This window comes from Corapipo altera, unplaced genomic scaffold (genome assembly GCF_003945725.1).
Source record: "Corapipo altera isolate COAL_440 unplaced genomic scaffold, ASM394572v1 1, whole genome shotgun sequence".
NCBI lineage: Eukaryota > Metazoa > Chordata > Aves > Passeriformes > Pipridae > Corapipo > Corapipo altera.
Genome location: NW_020884873.1, coordinates 22,630,774 through 22,648,905, shown reverse-complemented (window position 1 = coordinate 22,648,905; position 18,132 = coordinate 22,630,774). Strand labels below are relative to the sequence as shown.

The following is an 18,132-nucleotide window of genomic DNA, read 5'->3' as shown; positions in this document are numbered from 1 at the left end:
CCATCTGCTCAGACAAAGCACACCCTAAACAAGGTTGACTCGTAAGCTGAAACCGAGACAGTGTGCCATGTATACACAGACTGTTCTTGTCAGTGACTGTAGGGTCCCAAAGCTGCTCAGACCCCTGCCCATCAATGCCATTGGCAAATCAATGGCCTCGATGACTTTTCTTCTCCTTTACTGGCTGCACCCACCTGCGATGCTCTCTTCCATTCATGGGAAGGCTGCTGCAGCTTTTGGCCGCTCCAGTCCTCTCCTTGCTTACCAGTGCTTTCTTCCCTCCTTCTAGAACACGTGGAGGCAGTGGAGATTAACACTGGGGATGTGCAGAGCCAACTGGCAGAAGGAAAGCATGATGAGCTATGCATCCTTACTGGGCTACGGGGTTTGATTCATTGGGCTATGGAGTTTGATTCATACAACCGAAACCCTGAGAAGAGGTTTGCAAAGATACAATTCAAGAGAAAAATTCAAGCTGACCTCTTGCCACACTTAAGGATGGGATCTGTGCTAAACGAAACAGATACTAGGTCTCTGCTACCTTCCACACCAAATGACAGTATTAACTGGACACTTCTTTAGGAAATTTTAAATTAAAAAAATGGCTTCTGAATCTCACTGGGAAAAAAATCAAAACAAAACAAAACAGAAAAAAGATTCTGTCTTGGTGGAAAATTTTTGTGGTTTTTTTCCAACAGAAGCTGAGGAAATCATTATTCTCCCTGTCATTCTCCTTCCTGCTCGAAAAAGTGGGCAGGGAATGAGAGAAAAAGCTGGCGAAGGAAGAAAAAAAGAAAAAAAAATGCATTTTTTAGAAGTAGGAGGGAATTTTTGTTATGGAAAAACTTGCAACATACCTTTAACACAGACGAGTCCGCCCATCCAGTGGGAGGGCTGCATGCCTGCCCAGCATGGGTTGGGAGACAGACCAGTTGTCTGTGGTGGACAGACATGGTGGTAGCACCTTGTCCCAGCTCCAGAGTCCTCCAGCAGCTGCAACATGAGGCAGGGCATAGAAGAGAGATGGAGGAGGTGGCAGATGGTGGGAATAGACCAAGTCAGTGCTAAGAGTGAGAGACCAGAAGGAATCTACACTGCAAACTGTCTTGGAAAATCTATCACTTTGTGTAAATGCAAACATCAGAATTTGACTCAAAGGTATGTTTTTTCCATATTAAACCAAATGCCTTAAATTCCACGTGAAGCAACTGGCAGAATAGTGGTGAGGTGGATATTTGTCTCCATAACATTTCAACCTTTCTAGATGAAATAACTACCTCTTTGATTATCTGATCCCTTTGGTTATCAGTACCTCAGGGGATTTCCATATTCCATATTGAGTAAGCTCAATTCCTTACTCAAGATTATTTGGGTCAAATTATTATTTGCATTTCTGGGACCTGGTCAGTTAGCTTCTCTGATTAAAACTGCAGAGGTGAAGCAGGGCTCCATTGGCATCTGATGATGGGCACCTTGAAAAGCAGTGGCCATGAGTAGGAAATCCAGCATGAATGAGCTGCTGGGCTGTTGGTTCCTCTGGTGCTTTTCCTTTTTCACCTATGTAGGTCTAGCTCTTTGGAGTTATTTGAACATAATCATGGCAATCTCTGTGTACATAAACTAATACATAGAAAGCCTTTTTCACAACCTGAGATTGCAAACTCTCCTCCATACATGTTTGTATTTAGCTCAACAAGGCTAATTGCATGGGGAGCTTCCAGACAGTGTTGTGTGAAAACCATGAAACACAGTAGTTCAGATACAAGACAGGCTAGGAAGCTGTTGGTTCAGAGTTCCTGGAAAGCTTGGGATGGTGTACAAATGAGGTCATATCTGAAACATCTTCAAATATGTTTCTAAAGTGAATGTTGCACAATCAAATTAAGGCTTCAGAGGAATAAAAAAGTAGAGACAGATTTGTTTTTCTGTTGAACAAGACAAGTATGTTATACTTAATGATTCCCACAGAAAAATGTGGACTTCAAAATTAAAGCCACAGCTGTGTTGTCAGTCTAACAAAGTATATCAGACTGGGACATACAGGGCTGTAGACCACTGCATAAAACCCAAGGACTTCTCTCCGTCTCTTTCCAGTAGAGATATGTAGCTTCCCTTTTGGTCTAATGTGTGTATTCATGTAGTAATTATCATTTTTCTCGGGGTCAGAGACCAATGAGTACTAGAGTTGTGCCACAGATGGCTTCAGCTGCCTCCTGCTGTCCCTGCATGTAGCTCTGATCTTATTTGATAGATACTCTCAAGCTATGTTTCTTAATGAAACTGTCTTTAAAGTAGCATTCTGTGGGTTTACAGAGCTACAATTTTTTTAGACTTGTGTATCTGAGACAATTTCACATGTTGTTTGAAATTCCTTCATCAAGCTTTTGTTCAGCTGTTTCAAACAGACTTTTGCTCCCTGTAAAAGCTGTGCTCCTGCCTCACTTACAGACACAGGTATCTTTGGTTGACTGTGTTTCCCTACTTGCATGTGGAAATAATTGTATGACACAAAGAACAGTAAAATGGGTTCTACTATCTGTGCTTGGTTTACAGAAGGGGTTTGTTGAGTCTCTTTGTCAAATGCTTAAGACCTGGATTGATTAAAAAGTAGTTGTGGCTTGAGGTGATCCGGGGATTCTTGTCCCAAGTCTCACAATCTGCCTTCACAGACCTTCCTGAAAACATTGAAGCTCTTCAGTTTTCAGTTTGACTATCCCTATCCACCTGGCAATTTTTGGAAGTGAAAACCTTTATACATCTATAAATTCCAAGATGCCTTGAGCAAAGAGTTTTCATGAGGTTTCTGAAGTTCTCAATGTTTCAAATACAGTATCACTAAATAATGCCTAGTAAATAGCGTGTCTTGAAAAGCCTGAGTCGTAGCAGTACCTTCATGTGCTTGTCAACCTCTTTCAAGTAGACAAGAAGCCCCCATTTTCAATCAACAAAACTGAATAAAGATGCTTAAGTAGGTCAGTCTTGTGGCTTTAGGATGCAACTCCTAGACTGTATAATAGACTTAGAAAACTGGAATCTCCCAAAATAAGAGAAAAACAAAGGTTTGCAAACAAATCTTCATTTGTCTTTTGCACTTGAACTTGTAAACTTGCACATGAACCCTCTTTCATTAGCATGTTTACACATACTGAAGTGCAAGTGGAAGGCCCAGCGAGGTAGCTGGGCACTGTTTGTGTGGTTTGTGCAGAACACAGTTGGGTTTGCATACACTGATGTGGTGTGGCGCATTTCCTCAAAGGGAAATCTGAGGCCACTCCTGCAGAATGTGTTAACCTCACATCTATTTCCTGGTCATTTAACCCTTCTCTGAGGAACACACACAAAACTAGGTAACATATTGAATGTGAAACTCAAAGCACTTATCCCTGTCTAGCACTAAAATCTGTTAGAAGGTTCATTGCAGCATGTGTTTAATTTCTTTAATAAAGTCAAACAATACATAACAGTTTCATCTGAAGAAGGAAGAAAGATAAAGATGTTGATGTTTACAGTTCCAGTGCTAAAATTTTCAGCATTATGAAAAAAGCCACTTGATTTGTTTCTGAGTTTGTAGAACTAAAAAGATGTTTACCTAAGCAAACATTTCAAGATTTAAAATTGCCTTTTTAAAGATTTTAAGATTACCTTTCCATTGTTACCTCTAGGAGGTTGCTGTGATGTCAGACACGTCCTTATTGTCAAGGATATAACAGCCCTTCTCTCTTGTTTGTGTCAGGATTTCAGGTTTGGTTCCTTCAGGGATACAAGCATCACTTCTATTTCTGCATCTCTGTGACAGAAGAGATTAGTTTAGTTTTTGTTTTGCCTTTTGTTATTTTTTCAGTCCTACTTAGATTAGGCATAGCTGTGTAAAAATCCCAAACCAAGTAAAACATCTTTTATGTTCTGTCTGATCTCCTAGTCTTTTCATTCTGCTGTGAAAACATTTTTATTTCTGATTTGCTACATATGAAAGCCAAAATGACTAAAATTTCAATTCTGTATGAAAGTTTGGCAGCTAGTAGATTACAAAACTGTGAGGGAAAACATTGTTCTCCATGCATGAGACATGAAAATTAACTTTTCAAGCAAAATAATTTTAAAATGTTTAGGTTTTGCATATGAATCATCCCACTAATACTGGCATAAATCTTCTTCAAATACCCTAAGTAGTACAAATGTTTGCTAATAGCTTGTTTGATTTTGAACTTGACTCAGTTGCTTTGGCAAAATACTATTCCTGAGTAGGTAAAAGAGTAATTGTGTCCTCAGCCGTCAAGTGCGTGGCTGCAGCTGTGAATCATCCCATTACTTTCAGCACTGTCTTGGGATCTGTAATGACTGCAGCAGATCAGTGTGCCGTGTCACCCAGCACTGGCCATGTCGCAGGGCCAGCCACAAGCCACACACTGGTGAGCACATGGTGGGGGTGTTAGGTCAGTGCTGACTCAGAGGGGAAAGAAATGCTCATCCAACCCGTGGTGGTGTAAAGTGCTCTGTGAGTTAGGACCTCTGTTTAGGAAATTACTTCACCCACGCTCCTGTTTTCATCCTTTTCCTACTAGGGTGGTGTTACAGATTCCTAACCTGAATTTGTGGAAATGAAATCAAAAAAGGGAATGAATTTGACTTGCATATATCTAAGACTTTCATTTTTTTTAATTAAGATTTTGAAAATTTATGTGTGTGTATATATATTTGTATATACACAGAAATGCAAACTCACATTTTCTTTATACAGATAATTTAAAGTCCTGTGACTGTGACCTTCTAAAATTACTGTCCTATTGGTCAGCTAAAATTGCTTGTGGACAGTACGAGTTTGTGAAACCAGCCATGAGATTTCAAATTGGTTTCTTTCAGATCTTCAAGTACCTTAGCAGTTGAGAGGGCTGGTTGAGATGCTAAGCCTCCCAATCATCTGAAAATGGAGAGAAGCAGGTGATGCCACCTGAAGCTCTCCTTCCTGACACCTATGGAAAGCTCTGTCGTCTGACTCAGGCTGTTGAATCGCATTTGGCAAGCCAGGCGTAGCAACAGATGGTAGCTGAGCAGTGTATTTTAGTACCAGTACCTGTTTTTTCTTGCGGATTTTGAATTGTCAAAAAGTCTGTTGTGAAGTTCATAAACCTTTAAGGCAGTGACACAAAAAATGGAAGGGGTCTTAAGTCCGTGTTGCTTATGGCATTTTTTGAAGTCTTTTACACCCGTGCAAAATGTCTCTAAAGAGACACTAAACTAAACTGTTGCACTTTGTTTACTTGCTTTGCTTGGATGTAAGTGATTAAATAAAATGCCAAGCAGTGGAGGATTCAGCATAATGATAGTACTGTTTTAGCTTGCTCTGCATGGCTTGTTCTATTAATATATGTTTGTGGTCAGGAAGGAACTCAGTCTCACTTTGCTGTAATATGTGCAGTATTAATTTTGGTTTGACACCTGCCAGGCAAAGATCCTCACCAGCAAAAGGCATTCTTCTCAACCGAGCTCCATCTGTTGTACAGATCTTTGATTCTGATATTTATACTGACTTGAGCCAAAGCGAAAGGAAAAGCCAACTTGAAGAAAATAAAATCTCAAAGAGGAATGAACGGTTTTGTCAGGGCTAAATATAGTGGCTTGTTGTCATATTTAAGTTCTGCAAGGGAAACATATATGATGAGTTGTGTTGTATGAGAAAACAGTCCTTCATACTGGCAGTATGGTTATTGTTATTGCATGAAAGAAACATTAGTAGCTAAAGTCCAAGCACATGATTTTTGCTAAAATGCTGCAGCCTTTAGAAAGATTTCTTGATAGGAAAATTACTAGAAAAAAAATTTATGCACTTGCTGCACTCAGCAGATAAAAAGCCTAAGGAATCTGCTGTGATTCTTGCATACAAAGAATTAAAGCCGGATTAAAACTTCCTCAGCTCAGGCTGAGGCTCAGCTCAGGCTATTTGAAGTAAGCATTCAAGTAGTGTCTTTCAAAAGTTAGCTTTCAATCCCCTGACAAAAGTTTCATGATGAGTTTGTCACCTAGCTGACAAAACAATCATTAATTGCTCCAGTTGTCTTTGTTTTGCACTTAGAGTGGGTGAATTACTCTATCAGAGTTGCCCGGCCCACATGGGTAAACATTTGCCTCCTATGATACTATGAGAAGTCTACTGCAAATATGTGTGTTTTATGATCATCATGACTTCAGACAACCACCCTCTAATTCTTAATTATTATTTGTGATAGCAGGGAGAAGAAACTTGCCCAAGAGAAATTATGGTTCTGTGTGCTTCAGATCTGTAATTAATGGTTGAAAGTGCCATGAGTATTATGAATCTGCATTGAATTCACTAGCAACTGCTGAGCATTCAAAAATATATAGAAATGGATTGACATACTTCAGAATTTGATTTTTTCAGCATTCTTTCTAGAGTTGACTCTTGGCTGTAAACCAGAGACTCTCGTCTCTACTCTTTCAGACTTAAAAGATGATTTTGTACTGTCTAGTAATTCCTAAGAGCTCAGAATTTCCACAGAACCTCCCAATTGAGTAGATATTTCTTTTTTTCCTTAGTGTATTGCTGCATGTGGAACCTGTTTGTGCATTTATACCAAAGGTATCACTGCAAGAATGCCATCATTAGCCGTGGCTTCGGTGCTTATGCATATTGCTTATTTATGTATAACAGTATAGAAATGAATAGAAAATATCAAGCAAATTTTACTTCTACTTCAGTGTCTAGAGCAGCATCCAATGCTGCTACAAATAAAAAGGTATAAAACTACAGTATGAATAAGTCCAATCCTGTCTGTAATGTGGAGTCCTCCTGACTGAAAAGAGAGCAGACATTATAATATGTTGTATTTGTTTTCTTTGCGTAGATGTTCTTTTCCTTGCATGCATATGCAGCCGCCATTTATTTATGAAATGAATTATTTGATTTCATGGTATGCAACAGCAGAGAAATACTGTGTGGGATTGTAATTAATGTTTCTTGATGGGAAACAGAATAACATCCACACTATTAATTGCTGAAACTTTCTCCCTGCTCTTTCCAGTAAAATGTGAACAAAGATGTGAAAACCCAATCTCTTTCAATTCCTTAAACACAGGGATTGCTCCCTATGGTTTCAAAAGGGTGGAAACTGAAGACAGAATTAATTTATTTAGGGACTTCCTTGTCAATCTATTTAACAATATAATCTATTATACTGAAGGCTATCAGTATAGCAGAGATCTGTGGAGGCACAAAACCTGTAAGAAAAATAAAAAATGTTCAAGAAAACTGCGTAGCTACTGGAACTGAATAGTGGGTATACAACTGAAAACTTTTGTCGTGAAATCTGAATGTTTATATTTCAGGTTTTAGTAGTCTGCTTCCACATCCGCAGCTACTAGACAGTCATTAGCAAGTGATAAAGAATATACGAATTAGCTGCTGGCATTGAGCCAAAATACAAACATCTGTGTTTTTTAATTGCCTGTAGATTTACAAAATTTTATGCACTCTTTTTTTCTTACACCAATACTCAAAATGTACTTAACGTGACAAAGTGTGATGATGCTTTAGAGCTCACACAGGAGAAGAGATTGCCAACAAATGAAGATATATGTACTTTTTAATTACACCACTAATGCAGATTCCCAGCAAGCTTTTGTCTGGAAGAAGCTGTATTTGGTACCACGGGTGGATTATGCTTCACTTCAGGGAGATCATTTAAAGTTGCCTTAGATTTGATTATCATGGGATCATGGCCACAATTTATTCTGCACATTGGCTGTCATAGGAGTAGTAGATTGCAATTTGTTTAAAACAAGACAGAGAACTTCCTATCTTTCAATGCAAGTCATAAAAACCAGCACAATATGGAAGAATGCAGACAGTCTTAAAAATATATTTCATATTTTCTTTCATTTTGGTTAAAGCCTTTTATAATCTAATTAAGAGACTGGGAATGTAAATTACCATGATAGAAGTATGCTTACAAGTAAGTGTTTTATGATCACTAACTAACAGATGTTGGTTTTATTCATGCACTTTCTGTATATTAATGTTTGCATTCATCAGATCAGAAGTTATCAAGCACAGAAACTGTACTTTGTGAAGCATAACAGCAGCATATACTCAGACAAACAAAATTCTCTGTCAGATTAATTTTGCTGTAACACTGAAAAAAATGTACCGCTTCCTAAACCTTTGTTTTAGGTGTTTTTCTTTCAATGTGCTCATGGTATAGATTCCATTCTGTAGTTTACTCTGAGTATTTAACTGACCAAGATTTAATTTTGAATGCATTAGAGAAGTCAGTATATAGTCTTAAGACGGTACTGGACTTGTTCCTACAAAGATGCAAGTTTTCCATCATGAGGATTTCCCCAGACTGAGTCAACTCTGTGGGAGGAAGAAGCTGGATTTCCCAAGCAGAGAACAGAGATCAGCACTCGCTTGGTAGTCATTATTAGATGGTGTCCTCCAGTAGCCTCAAATGAGATATGAAGGAGTTGGGCATCTCTTTGGTAGTCAGCAGAAGCCTATAGAAGAGGCAACCAGCACAGGTAAGTGGAGCAGCTACCACAGCCTTCCATCTCACAGCTACAGAGAAACAGCTATGCACATGCTAAAAGCAGAAGGCTGTATAACTTCTCCAAGTTATTTTAATCTTCTTCTGTAAGTGAAATTAAGCTGAGTATATCGACTTTATATATGGAAAGATGTCTCTAATGGGGTCAGCTGTCTGTCTGCTAATAGTGCTGGATTTACAGTTCAATTTTTCTTGCTCCTTGGTCAAACACTTTTTAGAACCCACTGACACCAGGAGGTGGACCTGGTGGTTTTGAGTAGACTTTGAATGGTCTGTGTGATCTGTGCTGTTTGCAGACGCATAGAAGATATGTATATGCTGATACTTAGCAATGTTTTTCCATGTTCTCTGGAGCATGATTATTTGGAGCTGTTGCAAAACACTAATGTTCCCCTCCCAGCCTTTGAGTCAGTCTGGTGTTTAATTAGCAACAATGACAACAAGATTAAAAACAATACCCAAATTATATAGGAGCGGTAGGTGTCTGGATAGTCTGTTCTACTTTCTTTCACTGATTAGTAATTTGAACTTGTTTCTTGTGTTTAAACAGATCCCAAGCTGGGCCCTGAAGTTCACTGCAATGAAATAACCTTATAATGCTTACCAATGATTTTAAACTTGCATACGAGGGGCTAAGTGCTGCGTGCTCCATGCAGGACTGCCAAGTGTTGTATATCCCATGTGATACTTTCCTGTCTGGCACTCCAGTCATTCATGGCTGCAGGTTGGCTCATGAATTTGGATGTGATATAGTAAGAGGGCAGCCATTTGCCTGCAGTTAGGACAGGGTCGGGAGAGAACAGCTGAACAAAAAAGCAGCAGAGCAGCTGAACAAATGGAGACCTATGGTCACCTCCCATCCTCTTTTCTAACACATCAAGCCAAGTCACCCCCTGCAGTTACCCGACAACTTCTCTTTATTCCATTGTTCTCACCAGGACCTCCACCATGGTATTGTGTTTGACTTCACTAATCTACACCACCTACTGGAATCCCTCAAAATGCTTGCTCTCTGCTTTCCCTTTCATCCAGCATCTCTGACAGCTCAAGGGGGCTGCAGCTCTCAAAGTCTCCAATCTCTCAATTAGTGGGAGTATTACATACTTACCTTCAGTTCAGGTTCTGCAACCCCACCTCACTGGTCTTGAAAGCCTGTCCCAACCTGATCTGCCAAATGTTGTTTTGCTTCATAACACACTTTCACCATTGTGCTCAGGCCAAGGGGATTTCACTGTAAAGCAAATATACCTGGTTATGAGCAAGTTGTTTTCTATTGTGACATTCAGTCATTAAATAATTTCTGGAACATAGTACAACTGCTAAAACACACAGCACACCATCTTGGCAACCATGCCCATTCAGTACCCAGTGCTGGGTCAGTGGCTCAGGCTAGTTGAACAAGTGCACTGTGCTCCAAGGGAGCTGGAGGGAAGCAGAACCTGGCACTAGATTCATTAATATTGGGTCTGGCTGAGCTGGAGTTCATTTCCCCATAGTAACCCTCACAGTGCTGTGCTTTGCATTGGCAGCTAGAAGGGTGTTGATAACACACGAGTGTTTTGGCTACTGCTGAGCACAGCATCAGCGCTGTAACATTCCTTCCTCAGTTGAGGGCAAGATCTCAGGAGGGGACCCAAGTAGACCAGCTGACCCAAACTGACCAAAGGGATATTCCATACCATGTGTTGTCAGCTCAGGTACAAAAGCTGAGGCAAGGAGCAGGAAGGCAGGCATTCACTGTCCAATGGCTGCCTGCTGAGGAACCATTGTGCATGCTGAAGCCCTGCTTCTTGGAGGTGGCCGACTATCGTTGTTAATGGGAAGTAGAGAATAAACTCTGCTATCTTTCTCTTCACTTTTGTGCACGCAAGCTTCTGTTTTGCTTTTGCTTTAATAAACTGCCTTATCCCAACCCACAAGTTGTTTTCCACCTTACACTCTCCCCTGTCTGTCTGGGATGGGGAGTGATAGAGCAGCTGGGTGAGCACCTGGCATCCAACCAAGGTTAACCCACCACAAATATATATGTTTTCCTTTAGCTAAAGTGCCCCAGATGTAATTGCTGGCACATTAGCCATGATGACTCTGGAGTTTCAGAGTCCTTTTTAGCCCTTGGTATAGAAACCAAGGCCATTTGATTCTGCTGTGGGCCATTGCCTGTATGCATGTACCCCTAGTAGCTTCTGAACCTGTTGACCAACTTCAAGAAGCCTGCTGTTACGAACAGCGGGGGGGGGGGAAGGGTAAACCAGGTTCTTAGTAATAAATCCCTTGGGGTGGATTAGAGTGAAACGACACTAAATAATCGTTGTTTGAAAACATATATATGTAGGGTTTATTTTAGAACAGTTTTGTTTCAAAGGTAAACAGGTATGTTGCCATTTTGGGTGTTATCATCTATATCTATCATCTCTAGCAATATGGTATAAAGATAACCTTTAGGGAAAATACATAAAGGAGAAAAAGGAAAGACAGGATAAGGGTAAAGGAGAGTAAGGGAAAGAAAAGATGAGAGTGGAAAGATATATATAGTCACTGCCCACGGGGTCCAGCGATGGAACTTGGTACTTGCAGCTTCCATGTCTGTTAGTTGAAGTGGGGTCTTGATCCATTGGGGATGGGGGAGGGAAACCCACACACTCAAAGAAGTTATGAGTTATTATATCCATGAATAGTGTCACGGGCCATGCCACAAGCCTCCAATGTCTCCTTGGCCTGTGCAGAGTTCCTGTGAGGGGCACGGCAAAAGAGTTTTTCCCTTTCAGGATTGGCAGGGGGATGGGCTTTGATGGGCCATGCCATGAACCTCCATCATCTCGGACAGCCCAGCACAGAGTCCATGTGAAGGGCATGATAAACAGGGCTCTTTTCACCATTTCAGGACTTGACACCTTCAGCAGCACTGGTGGGGGAGGGAGATGCATTCAGCTGCCTCTTCCCTGCCTGTGAAAGCCCCCTGGCAATCCTGGAATGTATAAATCATTAACCATTTCAGTCTCTGACACTTGCCTAGTTGCTGTTGAAGACAGGAGCAATTTCCTGAGTGTCTTGAGAACCGGTAAGCAGCTGAAGAAGTCCTGAAGTGCAAGTCAGATGTAGGACTCACACCTGGGGGAAGTAAGGCTTCTTTGGTTTGCTGCTTGTGGAACCTCTTGATCTAACTTTAGCACTTCTCAGGGAAAAACTGTACTCCAGATGCCAGAAAAGATGATTAAAGAGGACTCTGAAATGTTTGCTTTGAACTCTTCAGAAATTATGAGCAGGACTGATAAGAGGGTCCAGATCACTGAAGGACTCCATACACCTAGGTAGGGACAGAAGAGTTAAACACAGAAGATTTATTTGAGGAGAAAAAAGAGTTTTTGCTCAAGGAAGTTTCAGCTGCTAGGAAAGCTAGGTCTGGAAAAGATCAGTGTGGGAAAATTCCGTTCATTACACCTACTGATGTTTATTCTCTGCCTGTTTTGAGAAGTAGGATTCCTGTGTAGAGATAACACTTTCTCACAGACATGCTGTGAGGGCCCTGCTGTGAGAGAGAGAGTCCATAAAGGTCGGGGAGAACACACCCTTGAAGTTTTGCCCATGCTGAAGGTGTTATAAACGCACCAGAAACAGGCCTGCTGCTGCGCTCTTTCACCTGCTTTCTGAATTAACACTGTTTTTAGGGTTTCCAACTTCGGAATAAACTTTTCCATAATACCTTAGCTGTGGTTTGGTCCTCTGGGTTACCTGCAGGCGTACCAATTCTTACAACCTAGCAGGAGGGGATGCTGAGGCCATATGTGTGCCTGAGCAGTTACTCCTTTTTACAGTCCCATTCCAGTTATGCAGGATTTGAAGCCCATCTCACCTACCTGTTTCTGATGTGACTGTATAAAAATTACAGCATTTGCCTAGCATTGTTTCTGCCAAGGACTCTTGCATGCTTGGATTTAGCATACTACTTGATTCCCAGGAGGCTTTTCTCTCAAACAGGCTGCATTCAAGAAGCTAGGAAGCATTCTTGACCCTTCCCAGGGAAATCTTTGTATTTTTTGCTGTAATGATTTACCAGGGGAAATGAAGTATGTCTGTGCATCTCAGCATTACGATGTGCAGCTCAGTGATACCTGGATTTCCATCTGCTCTTCCAGGGCTGCTTCTGTCTTCTTATCCAACAAATATGTACATGGTCCTTTAAATTGATAAAATACAGAGGCAGTGATGGAAGCAGAGACCAGTCTGCAGAAACACCTTTCCCAACAAACAGATTTCTTAGTTATTGGATAAGAGGTGTGCCATTAAATCCCTGGCTTCCCAGCTGTCTCCTGAACTGCCTGTGGAGTTGTCCTTGTAGGATTAGGCAGCAACTGATTGAGACTTTTTCAGCACTTTGGATTCAGCTGCATCATTTCCATCAAAATCCCTTTTACACAGCAGAGAGCAAAAGCCAAAAAGTTGGGTTTGTGTTACATCATATTAAAATATATTGACTTCATAGGGGAGAAGCCTCCCTGAAACTCCAACGAATGATTTTGATCATGCACAAAGAAGTCCTTTGGACAAAACCATAAGGCACTTTGGTGGCCTGTGGTTCTGTGAAATCAGCTGGGTACTTCGCAGATCAACCAGAACTGCCTCAGTCCTTTCTGCTGCTGTCTCCTGTGTTGGAGCCAAGCTCTCTTACTCCCCACTGCATTCCAGCAGCTTAGAGAGTGGGAAGTCAGTTCCTTAACACTGATAAAGATTGTCCCATGGTGCAAGACTGCCTAAGAGATGATCTCATCTTTTTTCATCACTTGGGGATGATCATTAGAAAGGAAAAGCAAGAAAAAAAGTCTTTGAGTAATTCAAAGTCCATTTTCACTGTACTTTATCTTGCATCCTCTCACTTGTACCAAGCGGGACAGAGCTGAGGTGAGTTTATTTTCCATCTGCCTGATTTTGGCAATATCTTCTTGGAGTCTACTACTTAAAACTGGAGAGGTCCTGAAGAAAAAGTAATGCAAAAGCAGTGACTGTCTGCCCTTGCCCCATCTATAGCTTTGGTATCTGGGTTACTCTGTTTTGTCTGGTACATAACTGTGATATCCTGTCTATTTGTATCCAGCTCTGTTTCCTGTCCACGCTCACCAGCACCATTGTATCTCCTGGTCTGTGCAGTGGTCTGAAAGCACAGATGTACACACAGGTCAGAAATTGTCAACATCTGTTTTTTAACTGGGACAACTAGGATAAAGACTTAGCGTGGATAAGCTTCCTTGACCAGCAAGAGCTGGAGATGGGGAGAAGCATGTTCCATCATGCTGCAGCTTTGAATAGAAGGAGCCACAGGTCTTTCTCTTGCTCAGTTTCAGCTCCAAAACCAGAGTGGAGAGAGTCCTTCTCCTCTCCAGCCCTGAGAAAGGGGATTTTCATGGTCTCAAGTGCCAGCGAGCTGGCTGGCAGTTCCAGGAAAGAAGCTCTGCACCAGGCTGGCTTGGTCCCCAGATCAAAGCTGTCATTTTCTCATTCCTCGAGGACTTAGTGGCTTCAGCACGAGCAGTGAGACCTCAGCCTCTAGATCTCTGCAGTGTGTGGCCCTGACACTTCAAAGCATAGACCTTGTCCACAGCTGGACACAGTGTTCCACTTGGTGCTTTCACTGAAGGTGACAGCACCACAAATCACCTTCTTCAGGGAAATCCTCAACACCCTCTGGTGGTGTCCCAGGCCCCACTTCTGCCCATTTTTAACAGTGCAGTCCTCACTTTGGTAAGCTGAAGCATGTGCCTAACAAAAGTGCATATGCCTCATCAGATCCACCTAAAGCAAGAAGAGCTTTACATTTTTTTTTTTCAAACGTGAAGTCTCAGTATCCTAAAAGTACCTTTCAAATGCAACTGCAGGATCTGCATAATTGAAACTTTTGCCCTAATTTTGTTTCCTTCCTCAGGCAGTTCCTGACAAATGAAGATTATAAGTGAGGGTTTGTAATAAACATAACTTTAAAAAAAAGGCATCTTTAGTGTTTTTGCAATGTTTTCAAAGCAGTTTAGGTGCTGAGCACAGAGAACTCATTTCCATTTCAACTGAAATGCCATTATGTTTACTAAATTGGGAGTGGCATTAATCCTAGAACATAACCAAATCTTTTTGTGATTTTACATTTGTCATAACTGAAAGATCTCATTAAATATTTCTCTATACCTCTAAATAACACTACCTGTCATGTAATATTTCTCTTAGATTTTCTTCAGTGACTTTGTATCAAAGCTGAAAGTGAGCTATCACAGAAAATAAAATGGGACTAAAATAACTGTCCTTTGTATTAAATTTAACATTTGGCTTCTGTCCCAGAGTTTTCCACATCCATATTAGAATCAGATGGTAGCCTAAGATGAAAAGATTTCCTGGATGGGTTTTATTCTGATTCTTATTAAAGGGCTGATAACAGACTGAAGGCAAGATACTCGTTGTAGTAAAAAAGCCTACCTAATATCAAAGGCTGGATGGACATGCTGACCTGTATAATTGTTAGGCCTCCCTGCTTGATCACATTTCAGTGTCATAAAATGATTCTGCAAGTGAACATGAAGTATAAAAATTCTAGTGTGAGAGCAAAAAGCCCAGGCTGGCAGGTATTGCTGCTGTGGGCACACTGCTTTATGCTTTGTAGCTGACCCAAAGCCAAGTCAAGGGTTTAATATCAAAAAAGCAGTGTTGGTGGCAGCACAGTGTAGCTATATTTTTTTTAATTCTCAATTATTTACATTCATGAAAGGCACTCCCTTGTCCTGACTTACCTGTGGAATTGGTATACGTGTAATGTGACAACATAGGATATCCCCACTGGTATTGCTCAGCCTTCTTCAGAAGCTGTGTATCCTCTGCCCTACCTCCAAACCAGCACTTGCCCCAGGTTCCTTTGGCAATCTAGAGACAGAAAGATCAAAGGGACCTAAATACTCTTCAGAAAGCAATTTTCCCTTTACCCAAAGCAGCTTTGTATAGTACTTATGTATTATTGGGCTTAAATTGTACAAATATTTTCAGGCTCTGGGTGTTCTATGCAAAAACAATTACTTTTGATAAAATGTAGGAGTGATGCTTTGTAATGTTGCTGTTCTGCTGTAGTGGAGACTGCAAGCATGACATTGGAGCTGCAAATTAGATTTTGCAAAGCAGCACTTCTGTAAGGAGTCTGCTGCTTCAGACCAACAGGGTATAATCAGCATTTTCATGGGGATATTTTGCCTGTGTTTTGTCACAGCATCTTCAGCAACAGGAGAGCAGCAATTGCAGGCTGCATTGACCATTTCAGCTTGTGATCACATGGGGTATTGAAGATTAATATGCTTTATAGGTATTTTATGCTGTTTATCTAAGTGCACCTTTTTAAAGCACATAGTTTGAGTTTATAGGCAGAGAATCATTTCATCAGCACTGGGTGTTTACAGCACCAATGTCAACATCTGAGCTTACACCCAGTGCTCCTTTTAAATCTGTGGAGAGAAATGTGCATGTTTACAGGAGTAATTTATCTGATTATTTTAGACATCTTCTTTCCAGTGAGAGAGATTGTATTAGAAGAGCCAGTTTCTCTCCTTAGCAATAATTAATCCTAGGATATTTAGTTCAGGAGGTGTTAGCTGTAGTTAGGTGACATGGATCCCATACAGCATGTTTCTGAATAGAACTGTATTCTCACTTGGCTACTAACTCTGTCCGTATGAATGCTTTTTTTTTCCTTTTATAAATTATCAGATTGTCATAGGGAACACATAAAGAGATCTGTTGTGTATGTAAGAAATTATTTTTACCACTGACAGTTACAGCTACCTTAATGCTTCCTGTGAAAGCTGTTTTGGTAGTTGTATTGATCCTGTCCTCCTCGGGTACCAGTTCAATGCTAAACATCTTTTCGGATGAGGAGTGCGTTCTGTTGGGTACTTGGACAATTCTAAGGGACTTAACATTGGGCAAAAATCTCTAAGAGAAAATGGGACCTCCTTGCACTCTCTTGAAAACAGCTTCAAAGAGGTCAGGTGAATGGGGCTGTAGCACATACATGCCTGTTTTCAGGAGTGTTACCACAAGTGGCGTGAGGGATAAGCAAGCATAATGTGTACTGGTGAACAGTGTTGATGTCCTGTTTATTTGGGTTCACCTGGTGGATTCCTTCAAATAGAGGAAAAGCCCCAAAGCTGGTCTCCTCAAGATGAGTGTGCCATATATTACAAGGTACAAAGGGTAAGTAGCATCTTAGGAGACAGAAGAATTTCCTGTGAACAGCCCTCAGCAAAAAAAAAAATTGTAGAGTAATACCTAACTAAAGAATCAAAGTTATTTCTGAAGTGTATAAACAGTGTCACAGAATAGGAGTACATAAGGGGTTATTGGTCCCATATTTGTCATTTGTCACTATATCATACTGATGCAAGCAGATTGATTTTCAGAGGGTGATGGCTGCTGGAAACATGTTCCTTGAAAACCTTTCTTGTTCACTGCCCCAAAATCTATACTTGCTTTTGGAAGTCTTTGCTTTGGTGTACAGTTCTGATATCTGGATTACTGATGTCCGAAACCTCAAGTCTCCCTTGTATGTCCTCTAAGCATTAGGTTTTCTCTGATTAATCTTCTGGTTGATTATGTAGTTAATTTTTCTACATGAATGTGTATTCTGTTTAATTAATTAATTCGTTCACCTCAGCTTTGCTTATGCCTATTCCTTCCTTTGTCAAGGTCTCACATTAATATTTACAGCATTACCTAGTGACACATATATGCATTTTCTTTTTCATATTTTTTTTCCTTTTACAGATTTAACTGTAATTGCACCATGCATTTTGAAGACTTCACCAACAGATCAGCAGCTGAACAAGCTTGCGAGGAGGCTGGGACCCGAATGGGAGCATGTGGTTCTGTGCTTGGGTTTGTCCCATACTGACATCTATCAATGTAAAGTCAATCACCCTCACAACCTGCAGTCACAGATCGTAGCTGCATTTGTCCTGTGGAGACAGCGTTTGGGGAAAAAAGCAACAATCCAAAGTCTGCAAGCCAGTCTGATAGCAGAAGAAGTGGATCCTTCTGTGATGCAGTACATGCTTCAGGGAAGCCATGCTATTGATTGAGAGCTTCCACGTACTTCGTTAAATTAGAGAGTGGAAATGTATGTTGAAGATTGGATGCCTCAAACTAGAAAAAAACTGGAGTTGGGAACTGTGATTTTATTAAGCTTAAACATTCCAGTTTTCTGTGGCATCTTGTGACTTGTAATTCTTTTCATGCCAGATTAATTTTTAGCAGGCATTAAAAAATGAATCATTGTTTCCTGTTCACTTTTGTGCTATTTCAGTGGGGATATAGGGTGACAAAGTTCTTGCAAGCAGGCAGCCCTGCAGTGAGTTCAGCAAGGTTTCTGATTTCACTGAGGGAGCAACACTTGGTTTAACCTCTTTTCTGGACTATGTAGGAGCCTTTTTTAGTGCTGTTTCATGCTATTTCCCTGATATCCCAGCAAGAAATGAAAGTAATGACTAATTTAACAATTTTACAACAGTTATTGCAGGTGGCTAATTTCACATTTATAAAATTTTCAGCGCATACA

General features: G+C 40.7%; 1 protein-coding gene across 4 annotated transcripts in view; it reads left to right on the top strand.

Moving 5' to 3' along the window:
* CRADD (CASP2 and RIPK1 domain containing adaptor with death domain) overlaps positions 1-17,851 on the top strand; it is an 81,331-nt gene extending 63,480 nt beyond the window's left edge. For all 4 annotated transcript variants that reach the window (XM_027665642.1, XM_027665633.1, XM_027665623.1 and 1 more), the window contains one exon: positions 17,343-17,851. In XM_027665642.1, the coding sequence (XP_027521443.1) occupies positions 17,343-17,656 (314 nt within the window). In that variant the 3' untranslated portion in view covers positions 17,657-17,851. The remainder of the gene's footprint in view (positions 1-17,342) is intronic.
* The last annotated feature ends 281 nt before the right edge of the window (positions 17,852-18,132 follow it).